Raw genomic sequence first — 14,959 nt, forward strand, 5'->3', positions numbered from 1 at the left:
ACATAATGGTCTCAGAGGTCTTTTCCAACCTCAATGAATCTGTCTTTCCTTGATCTTCAACTAGAACAGGCTGCTCAGAGCCCCATCCAACCTGTCCATAAATATTTCCAGGGATGGGGCATCCACCACCTCCCTGGACAGCCTGTGCCAGTGCCATGCCACCCTTATTGTAAAAAAACCTTCTTTCTTAATCTAAACCTGCCCAGTTTTGGTTTAAATCCTCCTTACAGAGTCTTCAGGCCAGTGCTTGGCTGCAGGGTGAATGGACTGGGCTGGCTGTAGTGGAGCAGCCTCTGGGTGCTGCCACTCGCTGGTTTGGCCACTCGTGTGTCCTCGCCTTGCTGTGGCCACCCTTCCTGTCACACAGGGGACACGGCAAGTGGGGCTGTTCTCTTGTAACCAAATCCTGTAATAACACAAATTACCTAAATAAGGCAATCTCTTCTGTGGAGGGAGTCAGAGAGCCTTTTACCTGGAATTCCCATCATCTAGTGGGACATGTGTGCTTTTTCCCCCTTGTGGTGCAGTGAGCTACTATTATAGAGACAGGTATATAAATATGGCTGAAAAAAACTGATGTGTTCTAAAATACAAGGGGTGCAGTCATCCTGGGGTTTTGCCTATGTATGAAGAATTATAATAATAATAATAATAAAGGATAAGCTTTTTTTTATTGCATTTTTGTGAGTAACTAGTGCAGTCGTGCTGGAATAAATTATATTCAACATCACAAATTTTGTAGAACATGTTGAGCTATCTCTTTGACAGCAGAAAGGGCCTCTAAGCAAGTTGGCTTGATTTCTCGAGGAGGAAGCAAAAATCCGTAAGTTCCTGTGTCACGAAGCTCAAAGGTAAAAGAATATTTAATGCCAAGATCATAAGCCCAGTCATCAGATCCTCCAGGAGCTAAATCTATGTGAGGAAAGGAAAATAGAAAAATTGCCTGAAAGGAGAACTTTTTCTGTTCAAAAGCTGTCTTCTGATCCTAGCAAGGATATATTGTCATGCCTTTCATTGCCATAAAGTCATACTTACAGATTGTTTGTGCACCAGCACCAGGTCTGTAAGTTTTCCAAGTTGTCCTCTTTATAGCTTTAGCTGCTTTCTGTGCCAGACTTTCCTGAAATTAAACAAAACATTATTACCTTGAAGATTTTGTGACAATAGATAAAATGTACACAGTTAGAATTTACTTACAGTGTGCTCAGGATTTCACACTACTTAAATAATCATATAAAAGGTTCCAGAAAACCCACTGCATGTGGTAAAAGTTTTCAGCATATGCCCATGCTACAGATTGTATTTCTGCTGTAGACAGATAAAAAGTATAGATGGGACCTTATCCCCACTTCTGGCAGTAAACTGTTGTCAAACCATTTGTTCTCATTCATCTCATATTTTTTCTTTTCTGCCACAGTACTTAAGTCACTCTTTATTTAAGTAATATTGACAAATATGGCAGGAAAATTTTTAAATTGTGAGAACCCTACTGTTAAGCCATGAAGAATACTGAAATGCCCAGAATCAATGCACCTCTCTCTGCTTTACAGGAAAAGAGTAACTGTTCTGTTTTGAACTCCACTGTTTTCAATGAGAGTTTGTGCTGTGTCATTTGGTGGCTCAAGAAAGTAAAATTCTACATATGCAGGATATATTTTCCATCCTACCACGAACACAATTTTTGTATAAGTATTCCTTAAACAAAAGCCTTAATAAAAGTAGCAAGTGTCCACCAGAATACCTCATTGCTTAGGTATGTAAAGGGTGTTTTCAAGGGTCACACACCCAATTAATTTCAGAGTTTATATAAACCATAAAACATAATGAAGAATTTGCACATATAGATCTTTTCAAGATGTCCAGAACAACAGGACTCTGTTGTTCTCTTCTAGCAGCATCTTCAAGATCTTAGGTGTTGTTGATGTATAATCAATCTAGAATAAATATTTTCATTTTTCTGTAGGTTTCAGAAGCAGCTTGCTGACTTGCACACTACTAGACCAGCCCAGACTTTTTAAATTTGTTAAGAACATCAAGAAAAATGTCATTTCCTAATTCTTGATCCTCCCAACACGGTGACTCCTTCAGTACAAGACTGACCAAGCTGGGTGAATAGCTCTGGAATAAGGGTGAAACTTCAGGAGGTGGGAGGACTTACCAGCTCCTCATGGTCCTTGCTTTTGTTTGTAGTGTAAGAATATGGAAACAACACCAGCTGGGAGTAGGAGTGCATGGTGATGTAGGCTTTAATGGTGTCCTTGTGGTCTCTGACAAAGCGAGCCACTGCTTTCACTTCAGGCTCAGACTCTGGGTAGGGTCCACAGTATGTCTCCTGGCATTCAAAGTGAGATGCTCCTGGACCTTTAACCAAAAAAAAAAGTGCACAGTTTTACTGCTTTACTTCTTCACTTCTGCATTTCTGTTCATGAAAAATGCAAGAGTATGAAAAGAAAGAGCAGAGTAAGGTGCTAAAACACAAGAAATCGTGGATTCCACCATGCTATGGAAAGAACTCTCATGCTTGTAGAAATCTCTGCAAGCCTTCCAGGATTTCTCACCTATTGTGCTCTTACAAACAATCAAGGAGAAGATGTAAAAAAAAAAGTATTCAATGACTGGATAAGAAGTCTTAGAGGAGAGGATGAATAAGCTTCATTTAAAATGATCACATGATTGTGAGATCACATCTTAAAATCTAGAAGTACTACAGGAAAAAGGGAATTCTACATGATTATTTAATCTTGTGGGAAAGCAAACTCCCAATGGGAAGCTGAAGAAACAAATCAAAATTAAAATTTTTAAGAAAAATTGACGCTGAAACAAATTATCAAGAAGACAAATAGGATTCACGACTTCTGTCTTCACAATAAGACCAAATAACTTTCTGGAAGCACTCAGGATCTTTAGGGGAAAAAAATGTGTGTATTTCTTGATATAACAGCCATGGATGGTTTAGCAATGGGCTACAATGACTGAAATCCATTATAGGACTTTAGTGTCAGCCCTGAGTGAAGTCAGATCTGATCTATAGGGTAGCATTTTAAGGCAGCTATTCTGCTGACTATAAAAAACTTGTCAAGTACTAAAGTGCCTGCAGTAATTAAACATGATATAGTCTTCATAAGAATCACAAAGGGCCAAAAAATCTTGGTCAGCTAGGCATTATGGAAGGATGACTGAGCTGATCAGTTTGTACACCACAGTGGAGCAGCTGGATAGTGCAACAGGCCTTGGATGACATGACAAGGGTCACCTCTTCTCTTTTTCTTTCTACCCACCAACAGCCTCCCCAAGGTGTGTTATGGTGCAATGCAAGGGGCTTTGTTATGCTGGGAAGAGATAATTCCAGGGATTAAAAATCCTGAGTCCCAGAAAGAATTATCTAAAGCTGGGAAAGTTGTCACCGGTTCATAACAGATATTCAGCTGCATTTTTCTTTGTCTTAACTTCACGGAACAATACATGAAAATGTTTCCAAAATCAAAAATTTTAATGGCCAAAAGTGAGGCAGGGGTACAATAGGAAGAAAATGATGTCCTACCACACCAGTGTGCATCAAAATTCCTGTTCATGTCAGTACCAATGCACTTGCTGTTACCATGCGAGGAACGGCTTTTCCTCCACAGCCGATTCTATGGAAGGAGATGCACAAGCCATGTTCAGGGAAAAATGCTGGAAGAGTCAATGCACCACCTCACTGATTAGTTAAATGTGACTTCCCACATGTGCCTCTACAGTCCTGTGCTAGTGAAGACCAAGGAAAATTCTAAAACCAGTCTGCTTGCCAGCAAGGCTGGGTGATAAAAGGAAATGTTGGGTAGGATCAGAAGCAATCACATGCTGATTTCAATGGAATTTGGACTGTGGAAGGAGGGCAGAAGACATACCATTTGGGCAGGTATGTGAGTTTAGGAGCACAAATAAAACTTTCCGTGGGGAAAGATGCAGAAATTCCAAGCACAGAATAAGAGTTTGGGGTGTGCAGTTTCAGGATGATAACTATGCCCTAGCCATGCACAATGATAATCCCCATAAGAAGCAAATCAGTACCTTGAGCAACCTTTCAAAAAAGATCTACATACAGAGGGGTGGCTCCACGTGTACTCATAGCCATCCACATTTATCACAGGCATGACGTAGAAATCAAAGTGCTCCAGAAGTGTTGTCATGGTCCGATCTCTCTCACGCACATGGATTGCCTATAAAGCACAGGGGAAATATACTAAAAGCATTTGTAATTGTTATTTTTCTTACCTTCCTGCAAAGGTACCTGGTGGCATGTGTAAAATAATTGTGCAATTATCAGAGCAGTCTACCTGAGTCTGATAAGGCTCATCACATCATGGAAATGGTTAAATAGCAAAGTAGCTCTCTGCTCAGAATTGCCACCAGGAAAAATTGATACAGTCAGTCAGAGACACTGCAGTTCTTTAGTGTTAGTGGGTGGTCATGAGACAGAAATGAAGCCTATTAATAGCAAGGTTCGAGCTTTTGCTGCCTGTGTAAGTAATAGAAACCCTCTCTCCTGCCCAAAATACAGCAAGATCCAAAATAACAAGTAATACTTCAAATGGCTGCCGTACATAACATTATTTATTCTGGTTGCATTGTGAGTTTAATGCAACTATGTGACAAGAGTCAGTATGATCTACATTGCTAATTTTGCCTCACAGCTTATTTTGAAGGCTTTAGTGATACTGAACCTGGTTGTTGGTCCATGACAAAGAAATAAATTTTAATCTAGATGAGTGGGTTTGTTACTATTAGAATAGACTAAGTCCTTCATCATCCTTGTTTTTTTCTGCATGCCTTACTTAGATCACCTTTTTTTCATTTTTAATCCTTCCTAGTTATCCTCAGGCAATGGGCTTCCTTTGACTAAATGAGAAATGTCAATCTTTCTACAATCTTAACGACAAAATTAAATTATAAAAAGTGGATCCATTATAAAGAATGCCTAGGATTTGCTAGGGACAGCTGATGATTTTAGTGCCTGTGTGCAGATGTGTATTAATGTCAAATTTTAAAACATTGCTTCATGAAGAGATACAGAAACAAAATTTGAATTTAAACCACATAAATTAGATCAAAGGAATGGAGAACCTAAATGTTCAGCTTGTTACCTCTGAAAAATGCTGCAGGGACATGTCACTGGCAAAATGACAGCACAGCTGGTAATTATTTGGAGCAGCATGAAAAGGGCAAATGCATTTATATCCAGTGGAACCTTGCAAGCTGGGATTATCAGTGGGTCACAAGGTACATTCAGCTGTATCTGTCCCTAACTCCTGCAATATCCTTTCAAATATTTTAGGCATTGAGATTTTATAGTTGTGATTGATAACAAAAATAAATAAATTTATTATATTTTTATTGTTATTATTGTTATCTTCATCATTTACATTATTTAGTTCCATCATGGCCAAATCATAATTCACGTTTCAAGGACTCGTCTATGTTGTTCCTCTGACCACAGTACTGGTGGCTGTGAAGTCTCAGGGCCATCTCGTTTATTTTTACTGTGAACTTTGCTTTTGTGAAAAGTAATAATAAATAATATCTCAGAACATTAACTGAGCAAAATGGGCAACCTTGTCTGGGCCAGAAAGGCCTCAGGAGCCTTTTCCTGGTCCATGCCAGGGACTAGGTCAGCAGCTCAGCATAAGGAGTTGAGTAGACATGCCTTAAGTTCAAAAAGACCCAGGCAATGTATTTTAAAATCCAGTTGTAAACTGTGGATGTTGTTTCTTTGGGTGCACCTTTGTTCCCTCTCCTGAGCAGTGTAGATAATAAAGATACTAAAGATAGATGTGGCTATTTGTCTGTGGCCACACATCAAGTCTGGTTGATCTAAGCCCATCCCATCAGTGTTTAATCTACAGGCTCAACCCATCAGTGATTTTCTACTGTCCATTAACTGGTACTACAGCTGGATTGTTGTTGGTCATCTTCTGGAGGTCTCACATGAGGGTGTCACTAGCAGGGGTAATACCTTCAGAAGAAGGTGGCTTATGTGGCCTTATTCTCTGCAGATCCAGAAAAAAAGCAGGAGCACAAATGAAAAACATGGAGTCAGGAGGAACAGTAGCAGCAGACACAGGAGTAGGTGATGCATCACAGTCAGTGGATTGCTGGTGTGGAACTGTGCCATGTCTGGAGCAGGCAAGTGTGGGGTACCTATTGCTCTAGGAAGGCATGTAGAGAAGAGCCAAGGGTTGTAGGACAGCTTGAGCTCACCCTGTGTGTCTCTGACTGCTCCAGGCAGTGCCAGCTGCAGTAATATGGACACAAGTCACCATGTGCTGCGTGACTCGGAGCCAAGAGCGCTCCTGCAATCCACAGGGCAGCACAGACATGGCCCTAGCAGATTACCAAACATGTGCTTTTCCTGGCATGCCCTCTCCAACCCTGACCACTGATAACAATAAATGTCTCTGCTGAATTTGCTGCACATACTTTGAGGTTTCTTTCATGCTTGATAATACATTTGAGCTCCTTTGCATTTACTCCCAGTGACTTTGTGTTTCTCTCACACACACATACCCTTATCTACTGGCATGTACACACACACACACACACACACACACACACTCTGCTATGCTTGCAGCTTAAACATAAATATCATGTGTTGGAGTAAATGGATTAAGGTTTTATGGATCCTAGAATGCAATTGGACAAAGGTAAATGGCATTTACCAAGATTTTTTGCTTTCCTTTGAAAACAGCAATCAGATGTACTCACATGACCTATGAACCACAGGCAAAAAGCAGGAGAAATCCATTCTCTAGCGTGGATACCACAGTCAATCCATATGGCATTTTTTGATTTTTCCTTGCTTTTAGAAATCTGACAAAAGAGAGATTGCATTCAAATGTCACCACTGGAAAGGGTACCACATAAATGTGGAAGTGAAAATGTAACCAAGATGGAAGAGGGAGAGCTCAGACTGATCCTGGGCCAGGTTACATTTACATACAGTCAGAGCCATTCAGGCTGCTTGCAGAGTCCCAACACAGGCACCAAGACTACAGCAAGAGCTGAGGTCAGGGGAGTCTGCCATCAGCTGTGCAGGGCAACAAACTAGATTGGCTTCAACATCAACAGAGGAGGGTATCCAGTATTTCATGCCTTTGCATGATGGCCTAGATGTGGTGACTTTCTTGTGACCCAGAAAGGAACCTAATCTGGTCAAATGGGTTTGCAACAGAACGCATCTTGCTAGAACAGCTTAGAACCTCTAAAAATCACAAAAAATAAGAATGTAGGTATAGATTTAAGGAAATCTCCTGGCCAAACCCCATCATTTGCTTACAGTAGTGCTTGGAAAGTTTTTGCAGTAAGTCACAGGTGTACCTTCAGAACATAAAGCGGTCGCTTTTCATAGGATGATCCAATATATATTTTCTGGAGGAGATCAGAATGGACTTTCACTACTGCCTCCATCCAATGATATATCTGCAAGGGTGAAGTTAGTAAGTGGATCTACTTTTTACTGTTTTCCTTCCTCCCTGAAAGTAGTCTAGATTTAAATTCATTCTACCTCCCAAAATTTTATCTGATGGAAAAGAAAAACTAATAATTCAACCCACCTACCACATGCCTGACTCTAATTTTTGTTAAAACCAGCGGTAAGATGCAATCACAACACAGTCCAAATGTAGCCCTGAAATTCCTGTTTAGTTCTATTTGTTTAAATTGTTATTGATTTCATGTTTTAAATATTTACATGTTTGTTTTGTGACTTCATTTTGCTTCTCTGTTTACTGCCTTTGAATGACAGTTCAATACACGTATGAGAGATTTTGTCTGATGCTTCTTTCTATCTCTATGAAGGCATTACAATAAATAGAACTCTTAATTGTTGTGCAATGCAGTGGTAATTATTAACTGCTGATGATTTCTTTCCCTTTATATCCATTCTCAACCATGAGACAAATTTCATCCTTTGCATCTACAGATGTTCACAACAAAAACAGCTTACTTCTTTCATTGAGTGGTAGTTTTCATAGTATGAGGAAGATCCACGAGCATTGACTGTGTCATTGACAGTCTGTTTTTCAATAATTCCTTGAACATCTCCAATCAAGACTCTGAATAACAAAGGAAGAGCACAACTTCCTGTTAAATAAATGACAAACAACTTTACAGAATCATTCATGACAACAAATAAAAAATACATACTTGTGTTGGATGGTCAGTTGCCTTAACTGAGCTTTTATGCTATTTATGCTGGATGCCCTGACATAGAAATGGACTTCTCTGTCCTTCTGGATGTTTTCAACCACAACAGGTTGCCAGAGAATGACCTACAAAGTTTCCAAAAACATTTTATTTTTTTTTAACTGAGGAAAGAAAAAATATTCTTGCTAACATTTAATAAGCATTTTGAAAACAATCAAAGCATATGTTTTCAATTTAAGAGACTCCGTGTAACAAGCAGTTTAATGTTCCTTGTGATGTGTAGCATTCTGCTACTTCTGGAAGTGAAATGTGTGTATTTAAGAAAGGTTTATAATGACTTCTGCACAAAAATTCATAAATCAAGAACAAAGGCAAGAACATAACCTTTTCTAAGATAGTATTTCTAGTATAATAGATATATTTAGCTGGTTATTATATTACATGTTTTCAAGTCTGCTGAGGGTTATTTTCCCTGAGGGTATTTGGAGAATTAATGAAGATCAGACCAGTCTTTGTAGTTATTGTATTCTCTGATTCTTTAATCAGCGAGGAAATAAATGCCAGAAGGGGTTTGAATATAAGTCAAGTTGAAGAAGCAATACAGAGATTAGAAATTGGAGAAAAGTAAGAAAATTAGATTGTTCTTTGTAAAGTTAAATATTTTACAATAACAAAATCAGAAGCCAGCATATTCAATAAAAGACTGAAACTTCAGAACCAATAATACAGAAAGATCTGGGGGTGACAGTTAGCAGTAAATTAGGCATAAATTTAGAGTGTGAAAAAAGTCAGCCTAATTCTTGGATGAATTTTTAGGGCATACAGCATGAAGCCACCAGACAATAGGGTTTATTTTTTTCCTTTATGGTTCAGTTGCACAAGGAATATTGTTTGAACAATAAATGGTAACCATTAAAATTGGTTGGGAGTTACTGTTTGTGTCTACCCTTCCCCTTTCCCTTTCTGTTCTTTTCTTATAGCTTCCTCAATTTATAGTAATAGAAACAAATTGTCTGGTTTATAACCCATGAAAAATATTTGGTTGGCATATTCCCATAAATGACTTGGAAGAAAACACCACAAGCCCTCTCGCATTGAATGTGCTGCAGTTCTTCTTCCTGACTTCTTGGGGCTCCTTGTACAAGAAAGTGAAGACTCACAGCAGTAAATAAAAGATGGAGGAGCAGAGGTTTATATTGGTACAGAAAAAGAGATGTATATGTGACTTGACTTGTGAAGGTAGAAAAGAGCAAGGTTATCAAAATGTTACTGAGAACTTAAGGGAAGGATTAGAAGATGCTAGTAGGGACAGCAGAAGGATTTTGGAGTGGGCATAAAATGAATAGGAGCCAAGAGAGACAGAGAAAGACTGGGTGTAGACACATTTAAAAGCTCTTAGTCATATGAAACCCATTCTCAATCATCCTGTAAATTATGTTGATTGAAGAAATGGTTACACTTTTGTTGCAGTGTTGACTTCAGACTGGGAGGGTGTGATTGGGTGAGAAAAGAGATGTCTCACTTTAATTAAATACTCCTTTATCTAATGAAAGATGGAAGTAATAATAATACAAAAGTATTATTTAAGATATTTTTATCTTCCAGATGCTACCTTTAAAAAAATACCACAAAAATCCAGTCCTGATCTTTAAAGGTGTGCAAGCCATATATAGGTCATGATCACATGGTCAAAAGTGCTGAGGTTCCCTAGCAAATGTATTTCTACTTACTGTGTGTTGGTGTTTTCCCAGTTTTGCAGTGCCTTAATACACAAAATCAATTGCAGAAATATGAGCTCCGATATAATTAATTACTGAAACATTATGTAAACACATGTAAATCAGAAGGAAGTGAGAAATTAAAACCAAGCATTTCCTGAGCTGATGTATTAGAACAAATAAATGGAAGTGGGCTAGATCTTTCTTGTGAGGGAGAAGCCGTATTAGGGCATTTGGGGGGAAAATTTGGCCTAGAGTTCAGAGAGACAGAATAATCTGTTTACCTCAGTGGTGTTCAGTAAATCCTGAAGAGCTTCAACTTGTTCATCAGTTTGTGGGAGAGCCCACAAAACTTCATCCCTGAAAAACAAGGGTATTTAGGTAAAGCACAGGTCCTTGGAACAGCTCCAGTTCATGCAAAAGGGAAGAAGCAGGCTTGGCCTCCCTCATCTTCCCTGGCTTGGGTGTCATGAACCCAAAGACACTTCAATAGTGAAGATGCTGAATCTGGTTCCAGCCTCTGCATCTACCAGTCATCAAAATCCATGAAAAAGATGGTGCAGGGCTTTGGTAGCCATTATTTACTGCTGAACCCTGAGATTGCTCCTGGGAGCTGGCACCAGCACCACAGCCACCAGCCCCAGCTAACCCACAGTGCAGCAGCAGCAGTTGAAAACTAGCTGAGAACAGGAAAGATGGCTCTCCTATGGTCCCCTGAGTTTCTCAGCCACCATTCAGCAGAGACATCAGCCCTCCCAGTCTGCCAAAAGCCCTCACAGGTTTGGCAAAAGCCAAACATGATGTTTTGTAGATGTGCATTCCTACTTTAGTCAAGTTTTTCTGGTCTCCTCATTTGTGTCCCCCTGCTGGTATTATTTCAGATGGTCTGCACCACTGTCCTCCACATCTTTGCCCAGTAACTTGTATTCCCTTTCTATTTGAAAACCATGGTCTGGACATGCTGTCCATGACATGGTGCTTCCCAGCTACTCCATGCCTGATGCCACTGTTGGTGACAGAAGTGAAATTCACTTTCTGGAAAGAAAAAAAAGAGCACACTGCATTGAGTCTTGATCATCAGTGTCCTGCAAGTCATGTAGTAAAAAATTGCATTGGATAGGTAATTTAAATAATTTGTGCATGTAGAAGAAGGAGATTCAGGGGATTGTTCGACCCCTCTTTCCATTTCCTGGGCTGGGGTGGCTCTCAGCCATCTAATCACGTGGAACTGGTGGCACTGTATAAAGCAGGCACGATCAAAGTCCCTGCCAGCCCTGTCTGCAAAGACTGTCCTGAAAAGAAAACAGGCAAGGCTCTCAAAACTAAGGTTTTCAAGCAGCATAACATGATTGTCACAGCTTGTTGCTGTGACTGATTTCAGGCAGAAACCTGACAGCATCTGGCAACCAGGTGATTCGTCTTTACTTTTAGCCAGGCTCCAAGCAATTACTGTTGTTTCTCATGCAGAACCAACAACATGCCAACCTTATTTTTGCCTCCACCATCATTTGACAGAACATCAAAAAACAATCAGGGATAGGCAAGGTGGGCAGTTTGCCCATTTCTTTAGTGCACTCTGAAGTGTGTGGTTGAGGCTACTTTAAAAATGAATGTCTTCTCATAGCTGAGGGAGTCTTTTCACACAGGAGCCAAGAAAAGGCCTGCTGCATCTGGTTTCATTGCATGATTTCCACAGCATGAGAGCACCATAGTGGGGGAAGCTGATGTGTACTTGTACCCCACCGTTTGTTGCACAAATATTTCATCCGAGTGTGGTAAGTACTGAACAGGTGTTACAGTTCCTCCCTAGCTCTTGTGATAAGACCTGAATACACTGAATAAGCTGATCAAAATTCTGCTCCTGCACTTCAGTGTGGCAAGTATTAGCTGCCAAAACTCTAATTGTTGCCTTTCTCAGTTCCCCTGCTTTGATTGGGCATTGTACCCTCCTTCATCAATCTTCTTTCCCACTCTTTGTAGAAAACACCCAGACAAAAGCTTTAATTATTACCCTTATACCAAGCTCAGAATCAGCCCTCTACCCCCAGTTTCCTTGCCCTACCTGCTGCCCCTGTACAGCTGGACTTCTTTTCTTTCTGTTGTCATGCCCTCTTCCCTGATTGCTTTCAGTTTGTCCTTGAAAAGAGCCTTCTCATTCCTTCTTCCAGTGTTCTGCCAGAGACCCACTGGGCTCTGTCTCTGTTTCTCATTCTTTTTCCTTCCCTTTTACCTCTTGGTAGAAGTCCAGCTGCCATCCCCACACTACCTTACTCAGATCTTACCCTGTAAGTGAGTAAGTTTCATTTCAGTTAGTCTTAGATGGGTTTGATATCTTCATCTGAGCTGGGCACTATCTTAATAAAGAAACAGGTGCTTTAGGGGTTGGGTTAACCTGAGCTAATTTAGATGTGAGCTAATTTGAAATATGTGTATGTAGAAGGTGTCTGCTAACCTGAAATGAATTGCCTTCTAAATACACATATTTTTCCCCACTACCTGTACAGAAAGGTGAAGGGGACTTGTTCCTACACAAAGCCATGTAAAAATTCCATCTGGTCAAATGAGTCTCATTCTTTTAGCCATTTTCATAACTGGGGCTGGGGGGATTAGGCTCCTGCTTTCCAGTGGGAAACACCATTTTCTTCTTTAAGAGTCAGATATTCAGTGTTCTATTTAAACATGAAATAAATAAATCTTCAAGAGCAATATTGTTCCATTGAATTCACCTAAACCCACATTCGTTTCCCCCTACTTTAACTCTCCTACCTCCATAGCAATCCACAACGAAATATGATTGGAACACAAAGGGAGAGGAAATATCCTCTTTTTCAGGCATAACCTCAATGGTGTTCACCTCTCACAGGTCTGCAGAGTGGTGCAAAATCACAGAAGGGATATGAGAAATAATTCACATTTTATTTGTGTACATATTTTAGTTCTGGGAGCAGGTTGTATTTAATTCTAGGTTGTTCAGCTTTGCTTAAAATCACCATATGAGGTCCTTATCCTTTTAGTTCTACTTATTAAAACATTTCATGTTTTTAAACCAGTAGTACATGCAGAAAATAAAAGCACTTTGCCTGTCTTCATCACTGACATATGTTCTCATATTTTAAGAAAGCATTTGGCTTCAGGGCATTTCTGAAGTTTATCAATAGGTAACAATAAAGCTGCTTCTGAAACATTGTACAAATACCAAATGGTTATTCAAAAATGATTTATGCCTGGAAAAAACATCATAAAAGCTGCTTTGGAAAGAAAACAGATTGTTAGCACTTTCTGAAATGGTTTCTCTTTCTACCTCAAGAAGTAATTCATTTAAGATCTTGTTTTAAGGCAAATGAAGCAAATTATTTTTCCCATTAAGTTTCCAAATGCCCTTTATTGGCATTCAAAAGTACTGAATGAACAGAATAGATTTGCACTTAGACCAAAAAGAGTAGTCTTAATACGATTAAAAACACAGGATTTATGGATGCAAAGAAGACTTAAAATAATTTCATTTCCCCCACCATCTTTATGTTAAATTGAACCCCGCATCCAATTACAAGGGCAATAAATATATGTCAGCCTTTGACAAATGTTTTCTCATGCAACTCAGAATTATTTTGCATCATTACTTTCCCTGTCCCACCCACCACACACTAGAACACCCAGTAGCATCAGTAGATCTTTACCTTGGAATAGTGAAGGCATGCTTCTCTGGAACCAAGATAAAAAAGGTAAAAAAGAACAGGTAAAGCTTCATCTTCATGGCATTCACAACAGAACCAAATGCAATAGAAAAGACAAGGGTTCAGGACCCACATTATTGATTTAAAAATGTTATTTAAAGAGTAGTTAAAATTTAATATTGCTTCTCACTTCAACCCCAAGCTCCTGGTGGCTAAGTCAATATGACAGAGCTCTCTGGGGAGGTGCTGCTCATATTGATGTCATCCATGTACAAGAGGATAAAATACATTTTGAACATTTTCATATTGACAAATCACTTTGTCATCTCAGCCTTTTATTCTATTGCAGCTACGAACCACAGACATAAGAAAGAACAGCAAGCACAAAGCTTTTGTAATCCTCTAATACTTGTGGAGGTCCAGCAGTGTGCTGTGCCTCCATCTCTCTTATAAAGCATCACAGCCAAGCATGAATCTGGTTCAAAGCAGTGGGAATGAGGTTAAGTCGAAACAGAAAAATTCTGAACAGGAAACCTTCTTTTTCTGGCATTTGCTAGCAGAGAAAACAAGGAGCAACATATGTTTTTTTGGTGCTTTGACATCCGTGTATTTTCCTTATGGATGTCATAAAGGTTACTTTTCAAGAAAAAGTACAAGTGACTCTTCATCTCGTTATTATTAATTTTTGCATGCCCCCAAGATTTTGCTCCTCGTACCTCTATCCGCAGGTCTCCATACAGGACATGCTGAAAAGCTGTGTGAATTTGGTATGTCCACAATAGATAGGGATCTTCATCTCTGTTCCATGCTTGAAGAAAAAAATCCAAACTTGACTAAGACACAGCTAATTATCCTGGTTTAAGTCCTCTTTCAGAGGGAATTCATTCCAGAAGAGGACTGAGGAGTGCATCAATATGTACATAATGGGGACACCAGGGAGCCAAGACCTAGATGTGAATTGGGGAACAAAATTATTTGATGCTCTAGGTGTAGCTTAGGGTTATAGCTATACCCTAGGTAAAAAAATGGCTGGGAACAAGCCCAGGAGCTAAGATTAGGTAATTCAGACTAGATTGCATCCATGAACATCCTCTAGAACTGCTCTGAAGTGGTCTGGATCAGAGCCAATTCTCCACCTAAGCAGGCAGCCCCAGGCCTTTGGAAGTCAAACACAGCCCTGAGTTTGGTTTTGGTTTTGTTGGGTTTTTTGTTTGTTTGTTTTGATTGTTTCAGAAGGGCAGCCCTGTGCTAAGCCAGACAGTTGAGTTTTAGGTGACTGAAGTCAACAGAGGTGAATCATACCCCAATGGGTATGCTGAAATATATGTGAAAATACACCAACACTGAAAATCCCCAAACTGGAATTGAGCACAAACCAGACACCAA

General features: G+C 39.6%; 1 protein-coding gene across 1 annotated transcript; it reads right to left on the minus strand.

Moving 5' to 3' along the window:
* Positions 1–727: 727 nt before the first annotated feature.
* On the minus strand, positions 728–13,653 carry CPB2 (carboxypeptidase B2). Its single transcript, XM_036386505.1, has 11 exons — positions 13,577–13,653; positions 10,184–10,259; positions 8,182–8,306; positions 7,982–8,090; positions 7,354–7,455; positions 6,742–6,846; positions 4,083–4,199; positions 3,542–3,632; positions 2,159–2,361; positions 1,036–1,120; positions 728–912 (listed from the first exon to the last, which is right to left on the minus strand). The coding sequence occupies exons 1-11, from the start codon at positions 13,651–13,653 to the stop codon at positions 728–730; spliced, it is 1,275 nt and encodes a 424-aa protein (XP_036242398.1).
* Positions 13,654–14,959: the final 1,306 nt, after the last annotated feature.

This window comes from Molothrus ater, chromosome 2 (assembly GCF_012460135.2).
Source record: "Molothrus ater isolate BHLD 08-10-18 breed brown headed cowbird chromosome 2, BPBGC_Mater_1.1, whole genome shotgun sequence".
NCBI lineage: Eukaryota > Metazoa > Chordata > Aves > Passeriformes > Icteridae > Molothrus > Molothrus ater.